Here is a 19,378-nt window from a genome sequence, read left to right on the forward strand (position 1 = left end):
ACTTTCTGATCAGGGCCCCGATTACAATGGGAAGTAATTTTATTTTTTATATATTACGGCCCAAGCCAGTTAAAACAGTTTTCAAAAAAGTTACCTAGCGACATGTGTCAATTTTACGGAAGCGTCAATTAAATATACATATAGTTTTATAAGTTAGTACCGCTTTGAAATTCCGCCGCGGCAGCGCTGCGGTCGGTATCGCGCATGCGCACTGTGTACCTACATCTGTTGATAAGCCACATACGCCATTGCGGCATCAGTCGATCGTGTTTACATTTCCTTTTGCGTATTTAAAATGCCTCCGCCGACAGAGAATCCCGCCGACTGTGAAATACGCGCAGTTCTACGTTTTATTAGTGCCAAAGGCGTGAAAGCAGTCGACATTCACCGCAAAATTTGTAAAGTGTATGGACAAAACATTATGAGTGATGGAATGATACGCAAATGGATCAGAGCTTTCAAAGACGGCCGAACGAATGTTCGTGACGAGGAACGGAGTGGGCAAACTTTAGTGATCCCTGAAAATTTGATGCATTTGGCGGTAAACTTCTATCACGACGGAATACGAAAGCCTGTAGTTCGATATGACAAGTGTGGCGGCAATTATGCGGAAAAGTCAATAAAACTGTGGTCTTTTATTTACTATAAAGCAGGCTAATATTTCTGGCTTGCCGACCCTTCATATACTGAACATACTCTTAGTACAAGCAAAATTTGTCAAGAGTGTTTTTTGTGCCATTTTGTAAAATATGAAATGTATGTATGTATAAATAAATAAATAAATGTAAAAATAAAATTGTGACTAAAAGTTTACTTGTTTTTTTAAATATCAAAACGGTACTTTCTTAAAAGAACACGCCTCGTATATACATATTTTAATTAATAAATAATCCCGCATTTTATTTTTTTGATTTAAATTATGTAGGAATCACGCCAATAAAAAACAAATTATACGTGAGATTGTTTTTAATTTATTAAAAAAAAAAAAACGAATTGGCTCTTTTGTAAAGTTGCTACACGTTTCTTGGTATTTTTTTCCTTTCCAGCGTCGATATGTACAATAAACTGAACAAAAAGAACATACATAACACTAGGCAGCAAAGTAAAAAAATAAGGGCAATTAAATAATGGTATCATATTATGATATATTAAAAAACACGATCAACGGGTAAGACTTTAAGCTAGCCCATGCCAATCCATTTACATCCCACACGGTGTTGATGGCGAAGAAATCTACGAAAAGCCGGAAGATCTATTCCAAAGAATTCCAAGCTGTGTGACAAATGAATTAATTTACACATTCTGGACATTGGGGCATAAAAACAAAAGTTGCTCTCAGAAGATTTAATAAATAGCAGATTTTGACTTCTGAGACGATTGGAATTTGAAAAAAAAGAAAGAAAGATCTATGGAAAGATGTATGGAAGTGAAACATGGAACTGGCAGAGGAAGGGTGAAAGCCGAGTGAACGTGGTTGAAATGCGATCTCTTAGACGAATGTGTGGGAAATCAATGTATGACAGGGTTACGAATGATGAAATCAGGCGAGAGTGTAAATCTGAGTCAAGTATAATTGATAAGATTAAGAAAGGGTCTCTGAGATGGTTTAGTCACGTAGAACGAATGGACGACGAAAGAATGGTAAAACAAGTATATATATCAAAAAATGAACGGTAACGTGAGACGAAGACGACCGAGGAAGACGTGGCATGATCAGATTAAACAAAATCTTAAGTCTGGTCATGTCAAAAGCAGACAGAACCGAAGGACAAGATGTATGAGTGTGGAAGAAGCTAGGAATGTATGCCAGAATAGACGTGTGTGGCGGTCCATTATCCCTACGGGGAAATGGCGTGATGGTAGTAGTAAAGAAAGATCTAAAATACCTTCAAAGAAATATCGATTTTTTTATGGGAAAATGTGTACATGTGTGTGAAAATTTGAAGTATCTTCGTTGGAAGCCTGTAATAGAACTTGTGTAAAAAAAAAATTAAAAAAAAATTATAAAGTATCTGCATACCCACATATCCTGGTCTCTCCCACTAAACAGACCTAAGCTTAGAGCTTAACTTACTAGTATTTATAAAAAACAAATATAATATTTGTACTCCAGCATTTAATTTAATTTTTTCATTTTCATTTAATTTATTTTTGCACCACTACAGGCCAGTAGGCCCAATTACAGTGGTGAATTACATCACAGAACACCCAGGCTTGAGAAGAATTCATTTTGATTTTTGTGTTCTCACCGGGAATCGAACCCGGAACCTTCCGAGCGTGAGTCAAGCGTCTTGACCACTACACCACGGAGGCCGCCTATAATACTCGTATCAAATACCTTAAATACCACACGAGGAAATAACAGTTTTTAAATGCAGTGCTCTATGCACCACTGTGTACGGAAAGGGAAATGATGATGGTGAAAATTTACCTTAGTCTCGAGGTGTCAGGGTACGCGCAGATCCTCAGGGTCTTGGAGTTGGAGCCCACGGCGTACAGCCGGCCCGAGGGGTGGAAGTCAGCACAGCGGATGGCCTGCGCGTCCTCCAGCGTCGTGACGGCCACGAACCTCGGCCTCGCCTCCGCGGGCTCCGACTGTCGCAGTGCGCTCGAGGCGATGGGCTGCGGACAAACTCAGCGTTACCATACACATTCTGCTGATCTTCAATGGCAATCATATATGGAGCACACTAACACATTATCTCGTATGTTAAGATTGCATCATTACGTAGAAAGTAATGTTGATATTGATGTCTCTAAGGATACTTTCAGGAGGACCTTAATTATTTTAAGTATCAAAATTGCTACATTATATTTTATTTGCTTGTCTTCTAGACCATCGAAATCAAGGTTTAATTAAGTTTTAATCTAAGAAATAAGAGTAAATACCGCCGATCAAACATCCCGGTCTGTTGTGTTGAAATACCAAAAGTACCAAAAATATATAAAAAAATATACAAAAATACCAAATTCAAAATATTTCAATTGTTAATGATTATGATAAAATTATAAACAAACTTATCAATGAAACTTCTTGGTTTCGTTTTACTTTTTATTATTTTGACCAACGAGCGCCACTTATGACCATTTATGTTTCTGTTCCCCGTTAAAATACTTATTTGATCTTATCTCCAAAATATGTTAAGAATAGTATAAAAACTGTAAATGTTGTAAACAATTCACCAGTCTTGAAGAAGCCTACTTAGGCGAAAGCGCTCGTTGGTCAAAATAATAAAAAGTAAAACTAAACCAAGAAGTTTCATTGATAAGTTTATTTATAATTTTATCATAATCATTAACTATGGAGTTATATCAAGAAATATCAACAAAAAACATCAATATTATTTCAATTGTGACCAATCTACTTAAATGTACGTGTACATATCGAGCCATATATGATCCACGTGTATATTGTAGTGCCCTAAACAGCACCGAGTGCTGATGAGGGTTTGATGATGATTAATATATCGAATATTCTTGAAACTGGAATTTATTCAAACAAAATGGGATTTTCTATTGCAAAACATGAGAAAAATTTTCTGACTTTTACGACTTTATCGATTACGAAGAAGCACAGTTCCAATATTATGTAAACAATAAATATTACGGTAAATATTTCACTAGGATACTTAGTATGGAGAATCGAGTCTGAGTTTAAAACAGTTATTAATCGGAGACGATTCACAAAGGAATAAACTGTTACTGGGTACAAAAATGAAATAGTTTTTTTTTAAACAGCTGTGAATCTCGTACAAAAATTAAAAAACTACTGTTTTTATAAATTTGTCAGGATATCAAATGCAACCGTTTTAAAAAATAACAGTTCAAAGGTGCGTGGGTAAATTCATGCCCCATCTCCCCCCCTACCCTATGAAAGTGGAAAAAATGTGAAACTGTTTTTTTTTTACATAAAAGTTTCAAGTAGACTAACGTGGCTCGTTACAAGTAACAGTAATCAATATTTGTGAAATTGTTCTTTTAAACTATATTTTTGCCTACACTGCTCTAAACTGTTATTTAGAAACAGCTTCACCTAATATGACCGAATATCATATTCGCCGAATATCACTTCACCTAATAGAAACCTATTAATAACCGAAACGCCCATTTTTAGTAGCTATTATATCGACAAACATCATTTTCGTCTCTTAACGTCTCACGGTGGTGCGTGTCTCGGTCAGTTTGACCCGTGATTCTTAGAGGTGAACAGGTGAGCAGTGACAAAAACGCCGTGAAAGCATCTTGGACATTTCCAAGATGACGTAAAATGTTGGAGTTATAAAAGAAAATGATAAATGGTAGAAACTCTGTTTAGCACGCTATGATGTAAGGATGGAGGACACCCGACCTCCGAATGGAAAACGTTTCTATATGGTAGTGAAATGTTTGTAAGCTGAAGCTAAGGCGAAACGCGATAACTGGACCGCGATTACAAACGCTATCTTCTTCGGTACACATCGAGACGGTATAAAGTAAAATCGATATCGTCGGTAATCAGCATTTGAACAAAATTGTATACATATTCTATTTTTTAAAGATAAATTATAATTTTCCATTGGTAATACGGGCCCTGGATACAGACGGAGGTAAACTATATTAAAATTTTTAATACAAAGTTAAGAATAAAAAAACACGTAGCATTTATATTTTTAGGTCTTTAAAGCTATAAATTGGGATATTATGACAAAACAATGATAGACGAAGTTTACAATTTATTGATATTGTGTTTTTTCGAATTCTCATTCCCATAAACATATAATTTCGTTATTACATTTCGCTATAGCACTACAGCTATTAGATCATCCTCATCTTCTTCAGCCTTCTGTCCTCCACTGCTGGATATAGGCCTCTTCCATATTCTTCCATTTTTCTCGGTCGGTTGCTACTTGCATCCAATTTTTACCCCCTACAGCAGCTGTGTCGTCGGACCATTTTTTTGAGGTCTTCCGACGCCTCGCTTATCTTAAAATTTTAGGGGTCCATCTTGTGGGGTCTTGTCTCGCAACATGTCCTGCCCATTGCCACTTCAGTCCTACTACGCAATCCTTAATACTCTTTATTCTGGTTCTGTTCCTGATTTCTTCATTTCTTATTTTATCACATAGCCTTGCATACAAGTATGAATCTTTCCATGGATCGCTGTGTGCATTTGAGCATTTCTACATTTCTTTGTGTGAGGGCCATGGCCACTGGCAGTATACATGATTCGTAAGTTTTCCTTTTCAGACAAATTAGATCATAATACTCTTTTATACTTAGAGCGTAAAAAATAAACATAAATTATTTTTTTACTAAATGAAGTGAATATTATATTTTTTATATTGCTGTTAAAATATATAATACGTTGGCGATTAAGCATGACAGATTAACATGATTATATGGAGATAAAATCTCCATACAAAAACAATATTTTATGGGAAAAAAAGCAGATGTCTAAGATTTATACTGGGAAATTCGCCAACATTTGATACAGAGCAAGTGGGTGATTAGCCTTTATACGGGCAGCAAAGACTATAAATAAAAAATAAGGCAACTAAAAACAGTATTATAAACGTAAAACGTGTACCTGTGTACCTACATAAGTGAAATTATTGAAGAGTTTATTTTTTTGTTTTATGAAAAAAAATAAAAATATAGCGAAGCCATTTTCAAACCAGGGCGCCGATTACAATGGGAAGTTAACAGAATTATCTTCGACTGTCTATAAAGTAAAATCGAAGTACGAAAATGTATATATATTTGCAGGAAAATTTACTTCATGGACAAAATTGAAGGTCACTGTCAACTTCTTACTGTAATACGGGCCTTGGTGTTCTGACTTTTTACAATTTTTAATGAAGACGGATTTTTTTATTGTTGAAAAGAAGTTCATGTAGATATTATACGTGTTTTTGTATGCATATTATACATTTTTTATGAAATAAGAATGACAAGTAAGGCCAATATCAAACGACCGTAAAAACCCACACAAAATTACACGGGGTGGATTGATTTTCATTGTATTATAATTAATTATTTAACGCCGGGCAAACGCGCTAGCGAAATGACTTTCATACAATAAAACCTATCCACCATCGTTTTTTTATCAGCGTGCTTTTTTAAACGGTACTGCGTAGGACGTATCCTCTGTGTAAAAACGAGGTTGCACGGTGCATTTAAGATATAAAACAAAGAAACTATTGAATTCATAAAACAAACGCAGATAAATTGTACGGAGTACGAACCTACTATAATGGAATTCACGAGTTAAATAATAAATATAATAAAATGGAGGACATTTAATTCTTCACTGTAGCGTCAAGTTGATACAATGCTTTATAATTACTCAGCAAAACAAAATAAAAGTTGCACGAAGCGGCACGACTTTTCATTAAGTACCTGTGGATAAAATGATACAGGTACTTGACCTTTTTCTGTACAATGTACAATAATAATTTTCCATCAAAGTGGAGCGAAGAAAGTAAACACGGCCCGAGCATGTCGATGTTGGATCTGATAGCGACACAAGCGATCACACTTGACGCTCGCGACAAGCACGGCGCTGCGTAATGTACCGGATCAGGGTACGTATTCTGATGGCAAGTTAAAATTTATCTTCAATTTTATCAACAAAGTAAAATTAAGTTTTCTGGGTGAAAAATAGAATATGTTTACAATGTTTTTTTCTAAACATGTTCAATCACCGGTTACCGACGAATATACTTTGAATTTTCGCAATATACGCACTTTCGTACATAAATATCCATATTAGATTATAACGTCTCAGTATGTACCGATGAAGATAGCCGTTCATAATCGCGGCCCAGGGCCCCGATTTCAATGGAAAGTTGACATTTATTTAAAGTAAAATTAAGTTTCTGTATGAAAAGCAAAATATGCAAACAATTTTTTCTTCTAAACATGTTTAATTATAGGTTATCGACGAAGATACTTTAAATGTTCATGCAAACATACTCATTTTCGTACACAAATATCGGTTTTTCTTTATAGACAGTCGAAGAAAACTCTGTTAACTTCCCATTGTAATCGGGGCCCTGGGCCCGTATTATATTGGGAACATTTCTCTTCAATTTTATAAAAAAATAAAATTTAACTTTCTGAATGGAAAATAAAATATGCATACATTTAATTCCAAAGTTCAATTACAGGTTGCCGAAGAATATATTTTAAGTTTTCATACAAATATACACATTTTGGTACATAAATATCGATTATACTTTATAGACAGTCGAAAAAATCTTTGTCAATTGCGATTGCGATTGCCCCACTAGGGCCTTATGCTAGAAAGATGTTACATTTTGTCGTCCACTAGACAATAGTCGAGTGGTCGATTTGATTGCTTTGCCATAATAATGCGACAAATGGTAACACTAACAAATACGTACAGTCCATTAACATCTTTAATAAACTTTGCTTATGTGTGAGGAGCAAAAAGTTCTCATATTCATTATTATAATGCGCGTGCTTACGCAAGCAAAAAAGTTTACTTTGTTCACCGACAGGCACTAACACATTAACATAGGCTTATTTAAGATTCGAACGCACTGTATTTATCTTTGTCTTTCCTGTTACATTTCAACTTCAATTTTATTTCGCGATTTATTGTTTATAGTCAAACTTGCTCCTTTGAGTATTCTGTGTATATAACACTTTTGTGACTAAAGAAAATGTTTTATTGAGACACTGTAAGATTCATAATTATTGTTTGGCTTTGATATAACACACATTTACATGTTATATTAAATATTTGTTATTCAACTAGGTAAACATGTGTGATCGATACAATACTTTTTAAATCATGATTCTAGTAAAACTCAATCCGAAAAACGATTGGAAATAAGTACAGTAATATAAATATTATGTATCTTTTTTGGGTGATACCGTGTATGTTGGATTTGATCCGACGTTTCGGCTACCATTGCAGGAGCCATCTTCAGGGAAAACTGTGTGTTTTATAGAGAAATGTATGTGTTTATGTACTAGTAATTTGTACCGTGTCACAGTCAGCAGTAGGCACATTTCTAGTTTTGTAGGAAAGAATAATTATGTTTATGTACTAGTAATTTGTACTGTGTCGCAGCCGGCAGTAGGCACATTTCTATTCGTTTTTGTCATATGTAGTGCTGGGAACCATGTTGAATTTAATTTAAGCCCGTCGTCTTTGTTTATATTATTTGGATGTCTGTGTATTTCAATTGCCTCTTTTATTATTCGTGCACTATAATTACTAGGTTTATGTAGAATTTTTGGTTCAAAGGCGAAAAAATGTCCTGTGTCTATAAAGTGTTCCGCTATTGCGGATTTGTCTGGATGCCCAAGTTTACACGCTCTTTTGTGTTCGTCAATTCTCTTCTTTGCTGTGCGCCCTGTTTGTCCAATATACACTTTATCACATCCTTGGCAACTTAGTTTGTACACGGCTTCAGTTTCCAGAGGATTTTTATCTTTTGGGTTTACTAAATGGTCTTTTATTTTTCCCACAGTCCCAAACGTTGTTGCAATATTTTGTTTCTTCAGCACTTTGGCTATCCTGTCAGTTACATTCTGTACATATGGCAGGTATGCAGTCCTTCTGGTAATAAGTTCTTCCTTGTTCTTCTTTGTCCCTTGCGATTTAATAATGTTGTCAATCTGTTTCTTCTTATATCCATTATGCTCCAATGCATCTGAAATTTTGTTGAACTCTTCGCCCTTTTTGGAATCTTCACATATTCGAGTCGCTCTTGTTAGAAGTGTATTTATTAATCCTCGTTTTTGGGCTGGATGATGATGTGAATCAGCGTGTAAGTATCGATTCGTATGTGTTGGTTTTCTATACACCGTATGCCCAAGACTGCCGTTTGGTTTTCTTTACAGTAATATACGTTGCTCATTTCTCGGTACACCAACAAAATAATATTTATTTTAACTTATGTTAGTTAAAATGAAAAAAGTCTCGTCATTCAAAGATTAATGTCGAGCGTTTTACAAAATTGAAGTTTGCCAGATCTTTATCTGGCAAAACGTACGATGTCGCCGGTGCTTTGGGGCTCTCGAGATGAAGTCGACTGCTTTTCAATCGACTTTAGTCACATGTGTGGTGTGAAAATGCCGTCGCTGACTATAAGTCGCATACGATTTTAATAACGAAAGAAACTATTTTATCTGTACGTATTCACCAATAACACCATTTTAATGAATAAGGTGCAATAATGGTTTTCCTGTATCCGAGTGAAATTAAGAATACAGTTCTTTTTGGGAAATCGAGTGGAGAGATATGTCGTAGTGTAGTAGTTGGCGCGTTCACCAACCTTGCATGATGTCTCGGAATAGATTCCCGGCACGGTCGATATAAATTAAATATTGATTTGAAAGGTTGATTTACACTGCAATATATAATTGTCGCGTGAAACATATAACCAAATTTTGTTTTCTGCGTTTGGTGTACCGATGCAGTGTCCTGTGCATCATCGAGTGCGAATAGAGGAGTATGATTGACGATTGAATAGAAAGGATGATTTTACGCTGTATTTTATATTATCTGATCCGGCACATAAAGCGTAAAACTGATTATCTTGCCTTTATTTACCAAAAAAATAAGACAGTGCTCTAAATACCACGAGATTCAGATTAAGAAATGATGAATACAAAGCTCATAAATGTATTGGTATTCAAAATCAATAGATTTACGAATGTACCAGATTTAATAACAAGTTCCTATGTAATTAGTATTGCGCCGAGGTCTCTGGCGTGACACTAAGTAACCTACCAAGAACCGTTGTTGTTAAATGCATTATCTGGAACAAAGATTGTCATCAATGAGGATAGAAAGTACTGATTTACACGCACGACAGAGTTATCGCCAAACTCAAAATATATAAAATAATCTTTCAGCCTAATTTATTTATTTATTTCATCATATTTTACTCTTACAAACTATAATCAATAATAAAAATAACGAGACCTCACTACCCGTGCCGAGGACACTTAACAATATACTTTTTTGAAATGTTTTTACATTAGAGAATAAACAAAGAAGACTAACTTAATAAACATAGATAATTAACAAAATATTCAGACAGTTTTAAAAAGTAGGTATATATGTACATCTATATTATTTATATTGCAAAACGCACGATGAAAATAACAAAAACCTAACATAAGCTATACACTTGTGGAGCAATTGATTCAATATTGGTTTGGGCGAATGAGACAATCCATTTTACTTCTACCTAGCTCCACTATCGATTTTTTATAGCCTTTTCAAACATTTTCTCGTTACTAATTGTTTTAATAGATAGTGGAAGTAGATTATACATTTTAATTGAATAATACTCAAAATCCCTTCGTCCGAAAGTGGTATTAGTTTGTATTTGTTTAAGTTGTTTATGTGTTGAGGATCTAGTGATTATATTATTTGTATGTGATGTATTTTAGGGGTTATGTCTTTCATTTGAGTAAGAGTAGTTTTTGAATCTGTAAGTGATTATTGTTTTAGCGTATAATTGATCTTATTGGACGAAAATAATAAAAAACGCTTTTTAATTTACAGTCAACAGTAAAGACGTACCAATTTTTTTTTCTTTTTCATTGTCCTAAACCTTACTACCTTGCGATTGCGAAAATCTTTGAAACCTTAGGAAAAATCGGTTGTGAAAACTATATGTCAGAAAGTCATGAAACCTGAAAATTAAGCTAATGCCGGCCAGGAGACGGTAATTTTAGGTATATTTCAGGTATTTAGATACATTGAAGAAAAATGTTAACAATTTAATAGTTCCGAAGATGCTTACTCAGGCGAAAGCGCTCGTTGGTCAAATAAAACTTGACCAATAATTTTATTGATATTTTTATCAAAATTATTAACTGTAAAGTTTTATCAAGAAATATCAACAAAAAACACCAATATTATTAAGAAATTCTGACTTTAGAGACATCGAGCTAAATAAACATAAAAATACACATTTATTTTATATTACAAAGTGAATTTTATAGAAAGTACAGTGTAATTACTTACAAAAACAAAATCAATAGTATGAATGCAATTTCTAGCCAAGTTACATAGCAATTGCATCATAATGAGACGACTTGTGGTGGAGTGTTAGTTCGCTGCGCTCGCGTGCGTGAGGTATCGGGTTCGATTTCCGTATTAAAATGATAAATCGTAATTAATGTATGTTTTTCGCATGAATAAACTCATTATATTTAAAAGTGAGAATAGATTTCAAATACTTATAAATGCGTAACAATATAATAAGATGCTCTACCGCGTTACTAATAGTATGTTCCCATTGAAGTCATCCACGTTCTACGGATATCCGTAATTAACCAGAATGTAAATATTTTAGCGAGTTAAATAAGTAAAATTAAAAAAAAAGCAAACAATACATAGTGCATACCTGTGTGTTATTTTAATAAGGAAAATAAAAAGACAATTAACAGATTATTCGAGAGGAAAAAGAAAATATATGTATATACGGAGTTGGACATTATATTTTAGATATTCTGAGCATCCACGTGCAAGGAAATTAATTATTATATAGAAAATTCACATTAAGATTGCATAGTGTAAACTGCTGAATTATTAATTACCCCAATACATCAAGTGTTCAGCTTATCAAAGTAAGGGTAAGTTTTGCTAAAAAAAAAAGTTTTATAATTCAATAAAATGTACGCGACTATCGATGGTTCATTGCATTTATATAATTTACCGAATAGAATAACGTAAATTATCTTAGACATACTTTTCTTGACATCATTCATAAAACATCATCTAAATCACGAAATGAATTAATTGATAAAATAACAAATAACGCGTAAAAACGAACAAAAGGAAAAAGGTGGAGTTTCGGTAAAAATGACGGTACACTTCACTTCGACTGCTCAATTTGTTCTAATAACATTGAAACTGTGTGTTAAGGATACGAGTATAAAAAATGTTTAAAAGTCTCCATGTTCCCGGGTAGAATTACCGTAATTTATATGAATGACAGTAAAATACCGGTAATTTACCGGCCAGTTCGGTTTGGAGATACAATGATATCAAAAACATATTTGTAAAATCATCATAAATTTACCATGTGATAGACCATGAAATTGTAAGTTAATTTTGACAGATTAAATCATAAGTCTAAGTTACTGTACATTTCCTTTCGTGTGGAGATACTAAGGTACTGGCCGTGGCCATATAACAGATAGGTATAATAAATTACAACGTTCGCGTTGAATTAGCATCCAATCACTAGAAATTTACGATTTATTTACAGCTACGTACAGTTTCTTCCAAATTAATTATTTTATATACCGCATAGTACTTATTATTTTATTTTCACGAAATGTTTCTCTTTGGGTATTTTCCCGGTTCTGGGAAATGGCGGCTATTTATTTACTGGCAATAAAACGGTTTTACGTATACTCGTATAACATACAAAAGGGTTATCATTAAGGTAACTTGACGGTTTTATTTGATTTGCTCTCAACAGCCCATTAAAGTTTTGATTAGAATCGCGAGCATTACGAACGAGGGAACGGAATACCACCAAAGAATAAAGGATATAGGATTTAAACGTGTATTATTTTGATAAATGTTAAAAATAAACGAAAATAAATTTTTAAGTAGTTTTCTGCTGTCATTTACTACCAAGTACATATGTATAGTTAGTTGTATTTTGATTTGACCAATACTATCCGACTAGAAAGCAAAATATAATTATTTATTTGTTTACGGACTATGTAAATCCATCAGATTTTTTACATACAAACACGATTTTATTTTAAAAATTACGATGAAAACGGAATTTATAATTTTTTCGTTCGACGTCGGATTGATTTTCTAGTAAGGTTTAAAATAAGCATATTTCGAATTACCCGAAAACGAGACGTTTCGCGCCCTACAGGGCAAACGTCACGTATGACGTTATGGCGCCAAACTTGCTCATGTTTAACCCCGAAAATTATGAAATTAAAACTCGTTTTGAATACATCGATACTTATATCATTAGTATCGTAAAAATCCGCTCTAAATATATATACTATTTTTAACGTTATTCCCGACTTGTGAAAATACCCTATTTAATTCAATATCAATTTGCATTACTGACTGTGTTTTGTTGGTTGTATTATTATTAGAAAATATTATTTATAATGAACGACGCGTTTATATATTGTCAGCTACAGAACACAACGTTAAACAAAAACGGCAAAATGTGTTCAGTGCTAGGGAGACGTAATAAAAATATTAAAAAAGTTTTTTTGCGTTATGAACACTTTTTTAGAAAAATATGGAAGATTATCGGATATGGAAGATCTTACATGCAATCTGCTTACGATCGTGTCATTAATTTATCTGAACATAGTGGGAAAATTACTCAGTGCTTTGTAAAATCTTGCAAAAAGGTCCCGTATGGTACGGCTACCAGCCGCTATAACCAGTTTCTGAAGTGCTAGCTACAAACTACGAGTTTGTAAAAACGGGAAGGTTACTTTTTGTCTCATATTGCGAAATTCAGTGCAAGGTTACTGTACTGCAATGCAAAATGCAGCGTAAATAGGACTACGGAAATGAGTATACACATATACTAAGATTCAGCTGTAACAGATATTGCAAACAATTTGATGTATCTCATTTTTCATCAATTTAAATTTGAGTAGACTAAAATTGTGTCGTGTCTTCTGATGACCATAGATGCGCTGTAAGTCCAATTTAGTTAAACTGTGACATGCTTTATTTATTCTGGACATTTGACTTTAATTTGAAACTATAATAATCTTCCAGAAATCTAAAAATCAATAGCAAATATTAAAACATTTAAATCTAAACGAAAAAAACACACGAGATCCACGAGAAAATTGTGTATTTTTAAGAATATAATATCTTATTTTAAGGAACCTGTTTTAGATAATATAAAAAAGAATATAAACGAACTCCCTCTCTAAACACGAGTTTTCACTGCTTCGAGGGGTAGAAACGTTATTATTAATTAGGTAAGTGCAAAATATTTGTAATTTTATACTTTTTTCGCTAACATTTTTTTCAATTAATAAATAAAATAAAAAAATATGCAAAAAAAAACACACGACTAAATCGGCAAAATCTCAAACGTTTCCGAACCGGCATGCGGAAAAAATTACCCGAACGGAAGACTCGACTCAATTTTACTCAATCTACCTGATAGATTTCAATGCCAGTTTCTTTATAGTGAGAGATTGTGTATAAAAATAAATAAAAGGCATCGTTCAAATATAAATGAATGCTTGTCATATGACGTTTGTTTTTTTTTCTGTTTCACGATAGAAAATTAAAATCCTACTCGACAAATTAAATTCTATCATTGAAGACAAATAACGATTGAATCAACAAGACCACGCACGATATTAAAGTTGTTTTCTGAAACATGCAATTACAAGCCATTGCAATTATTATTAAATTGTGGTTACGCGTGAATATTTACTGCCATTTCTATATTTTGGCTGTCAGCTTTACCTTAAGAAGTAGGAACCTGAGCAGCCTGGCAGTACCCACCGTATTGCAATAATTTACGAATTCCACATTTAAAAATAAAACTTTCGGCTTTTGTATTTTACTGAAAACAAAAAAAATATGTCTTCTGCGATTTGCATGATGAAGTGAAAACAAAACTAATATGCCTACCGCTGTCTTCATATAGTTATCGCTAAAAAAGTGTCGATGGCATTATTATTACCGCATCCAATATCCAATTCTCATACATAAAGCCGAATTGAGAAAGAAGTAAACAACCGCATCATTCCCGCATATAATATCTGGTGGAGCGAGGGGGAACACTTCAAACAGGTGAGTCGATTTCCATTGTATATTAGGTGGCAGTAAACGTCCCTAATAACGTGTGTGCCGGCTGATCTTGTTGGACCTTCTTGAATTAGTTCATGCGCTCTCTAGCTATTGAGGAAATAACTTTTGCGTCTCTTTCTCGCGTCACCAAATTGGAGCACTTGACATGGGATTCAAGTTGGTAAGTAAAATGTAATTCTCTGTTGAAGTTTTCGTAATTATTGCAAAAAATAAAGGCAGATTGATAAATAAGCCTCAATTTGCAAAAATGCAGGCTGGTTCCGACCGTAGTAAAAGAGCGGAAAGTGTGCGGAAGCAGTGAGATTTTGCAGTGTATTGGTCGGTGTTAGCACGTCTTATTGTTGAAGAGGTATAGGGACTGATTCCGGGTAGGTGTCTTCCGCAACAAAATATTGATTCATTCGCACGTGCTTAAGACGCTTCCTACACGCGCAAGGGTCCATGGTTCGATTCCCGGCGAGACCACAAAAAATAAAAATGTAATATTTTTCTCAAGCCTATGTTTTCTGTGCTATTTTTACCGGGTTTTTTGTGACGCAACAGATGAATAAATTAACAAATTACAACAGGGATGAAGAATACCTTAAATAAGGGAATATGGAAGTCAAGGCATTTACAGGGCTTATGACCTGTCATTGGCTGGTTTAAGTGGCCACTTTACACACTGTGTAACATTCACCATTTTGCCTATTAATAATAACAATATTATTTGATTGAATTATGTTTATGTTATTCAAACAAACACACAGACAAACCATCACGCCGTTTCTCTGTAGGGGTAAGCAGAGAGGATAGAAAGCCATAACACTCTATCTTGGCATACAGACCTCGCTTCCTCTACATTCATACATCTTCTCATGCACGCACGCCGATTATTCCTACTTTTGACATGTCCATCTTCAAGTATTTGATGGACTTGATCATGCCATGTCTTTCTCGGTCTTCCTCGTTTTCTGCATCCATCAACATTTGCACATCGTGGATCTTTCGCTGTCCATTCGCTCTACATGTCCAAACAAACGCAGCACCCCTTTCTTGATTCTGTCAATAATGCATGTCTCAGCCTAACACACTTCACGGATCTCGACATTTGTGCACCTATCATACATCGTTTTACCACACATTCGCCTGAGGGATCGCATTTCGACAGCATTCAACCTACTTTCATCATCATTTTTCCAATTCCACACTACGCTCCCATACATTAGAGTTGGCACTAGAACTCCGTTGTGAACTGCCAGTTTAGCCCCCTGCGATAAACATTTGTTTGCCAAAGTAGATTTTAGTGCACCGTTCACCCTGTTCCCGTTTATGTTATTAATTATTATATTATATTAATTATGTTTCTGATCCAATATTATATTCGCGGTGATGTACTGGTACTGGTATGTCTGCGTCAACTAATTACTTGTGTCCCAAAAATGTGTAATTAAGTAAATAAATAAATTAAACATGCACAACATAATAATTACATTAAGGAAAAACGTAAAATAAAGACATAAATCACCGTATTTCGCTTCAGCTTTGTCGAATATCGCTTTCGTTTTAGGTCAAGGATAGTAAGTCCGCGTCTGCCCGACTCCGACAGTTTGACAGGTATCCGGTCAGTGCATAATACCCGTACAATATGTAGATATACCAATATGGATATTATTCGGGTATACCTAAGTAATGGGCAGTAGCTACATCGCACGCAACCGAGGTATTAAATACCGCAGACCGCAATCTCATACGTTTTAAACCAACGCGGCGCGGCGGTTGCAACAAATACCACGAAACATAAACGTAAAACTCGAGAGGAATGAAAGCAAATAAGAAAATAACTTCATCTGTAATTCGTACACATAGAAGAACATTGTCGTAAGTCACAATTTAGCTGTTTTGAGTTATAAATGTAGTCTAACAATATTATTTTCTCATTCTTAGTACTCTGAAGTATTTCTATGATTTTTTTTGAGCGAGTTATACTACAAACTTCAGTATTCTATGAAATCAATTGAGTAAAATGGCAAATGAAATGAAATTATTAACATATAAACAAAGAATATTTTACAATACAATGATATTTGTTCATAAAATTATAAACTCTAATAAAAAAACAGAATTTCGGAAAAAAATTGATCGGAACCAGCATGAACACGATCACAATACTAGAGAAAAGAACAAAATTAGACTTCCATTTAGGAAAAAGGCAAAGTCACAAAATTCAATTTTATTAAAAGCAATTAAAAAGTATTACGAAATGGAAAAAAATATTTATGAAGAAAAAAACATATCAAAATTTAAAATAATGGTCAAGACATACATATGTGATAAACAATGTATAAATTAAATATATTTGCAATGTTATTATTAGAACACACATAACAATATGTATGATATGTGTGATTAAGATTTAAATAAATAAATATCGGAAAGAACACTGCAGTAAATATGACGCTAGCGTTTTTCTCATATTTTGACAGTCAAATAAGCAAATACCATAAAAAATACCGGGCATTATAATGTCAAAATACATCAAATTACGAAAATTAATACATTGTTTTTGCTCTTCTACAAAATGGCCAGTTTAGCCATACCACGGTGTACTTTTGGGGGTGCTTTTTTTTTAATGAGATGAGAACCAAATCAGAGATGAGATGAGATGAGAAAGTTGTGGTGTCTCGAACAAAGGAGGGGGTCTGATCTGGAGTCCGCATAAGGTAGGTACTACCACGGTCACCGCGAAACAGTATCCGACTCCTTTATGGACCTTTTTATGCAAAAATTAACCCTTAATAGTATAACTAGAACAAAGTGGTACATACATATACCACCAAAATTAATGTATTTATTTTTCAATACATATTTCTTTTAATAAGTTTTATGTCACAAGAGTATCGTAATAACGTACACTGGTAGATGAGTGTTCCATTCAGCCTTTTCAAATGCAATATGTTTACTATCATAAAAAATAACATATTTTATTAGGCTAGCAAGACAAAAATCAACACAAAATGTGATATGTGTCTTATAAACTTTATTTTATTTTATTTTCATTTTACTTAGGAAACCAACAGTTTTACATACATATGTGTAGTAAACAACAGATATATTGTATAAACTCAGAACCAATAATTTTATTTCACAAATTGTACAAAGTTAGTGAAGAAAATATATTAGATAATATTTTGTATAGTTTATAAATATAAAAATATTTGTTTCTTTGTTTTTTTTAAAAATAATTATATAAAGAAGGTATATATATATAAATATATATATATATATACACTCGTATATATATATATATATATATATATATATATATATATATATATATTTTAAACTGTAAATAAGACGGGACTAGGAACAGGGATGCACGAAGAGAGGATAAGGAGGGGAGGGGGGAGATGTACATATATATTATTATAGTGTCTATCAGTAAGTTAAGGCCTATGGAAAGGGTTCATGCATAATAATTCCGACTCCTACCTTGTCTTTTAGGAATAAAAATTAATTATTTAAAAGCAAGAAGTATGTATGTATTTTTCGTGAAATAATAAATAAAAGGTCTAAAGTAACAACAAAACACTAACGTTACCAACAATTACGCAATTATTATGGTTTTTAAAAATGTAGTTATTGCTGTTTAGTTATAAATGAATAGTTTTTACACTAAGACATATTGATACGGAAATACATTAACGAAATACTATTTTTTATAATAAATCACAAGAAATAAGACATAAAACGCAGTGTCGAAATTCGAATAAATTATTACTTTTTAATCAAAAAAACTTGTTGCTCTTTGTATTTCATAACCACGTAGTGATTTAAGCAAAACGTATTTTTTATATAAATTTACGACATTTTTATTTAAAAAAAATAAAAGATAAGTAAATAATTAAGAACTATAAATTATTATGTAAAACTATAAACGTACAAAAAGTAAAATAAAAAAAATATAAGTGCAAATTTGGGCACAAAGATTCCGTATTTTAGCTTGTTTAGTTGGCATGGATAAACATACACAAAATTAAGTAAATATTACATCAGAACTGTTTTGGGTACGCCCAAATGTTTGCAGACAAACTGGATTTCCACCCCAGGTAGTATCTAAGATCTAAATGTAAATGCCTAGACTTCCATATTCCCTTCACAAAAAGGTTTTCCCTCTCTGTTGCAACAAATTTAGATCGATATTATATGAAAGAATTGAAGAAATATGAATGTCCAAACATGGGCAGAATGGTGCATGTTACACATTGTGTAAAGTTGCCATTTAAACCAGCTAATAACGGGTCATAAGCCCTGTAAATGCCTAGACTTCCATATTCCCTACTCTAAATGTGCTCCATCTCTGTTGTGATTTGTCAATATTATATACTTAATTAATAACTATTATCGATAGTTTGGTATCCAATATGCTCATACTGAAACTAATGCATCTCCAAATAATCGTGAAACATAATGATCAGGAGATATCAAACCCGCCAAGCAGCGCAAGAGAAATCAGAAACAGATATTCCACCGTTTCCCTACAAAAGTAGACGCAGAGGATAGAAGTCTTTTGTTGTTCTTTGTATACCG

At 33.4% G+C, this 19,378-nt stretch overlaps 1 protein-coding gene across 1 annotated transcript in view; it reads right to left on the reverse strand.

Annotated features, from left to right (window-relative positions):
- LOC148276539 (WD repeat-containing protein 47-like) overlaps positions 1-19,378 on the reverse strand; it is a 208,206-nt gene that overhangs the window by 11,164 nt on the left and 177,664 nt on the right. Inside the window, exon 6 of the mRNA XM_088234116.1 lies at positions 2,432-2,622. Coding sequence (XP_088090242.1) covers positions 2,432-2,622 — 191 coding nt within the window. The remainder of the gene's footprint in view (positions 1-2,431; positions 2,623-19,378) is intronic.

This window comes from Micrasema longulum, unplaced genomic scaffold, assembly GCF_059751315.1.
Source record: "Micrasema longulum isolate JH-2025_06_02 unplaced genomic scaffold, ASM5975131v1 h1tg001205l, whole genome shotgun sequence".
In the NCBI taxonomy this organism is placed as follows: Eukaryota; Metazoa; Arthropoda; class Insecta; order Trichoptera; family Brachycentridae; genus Micrasema; species Micrasema longulum.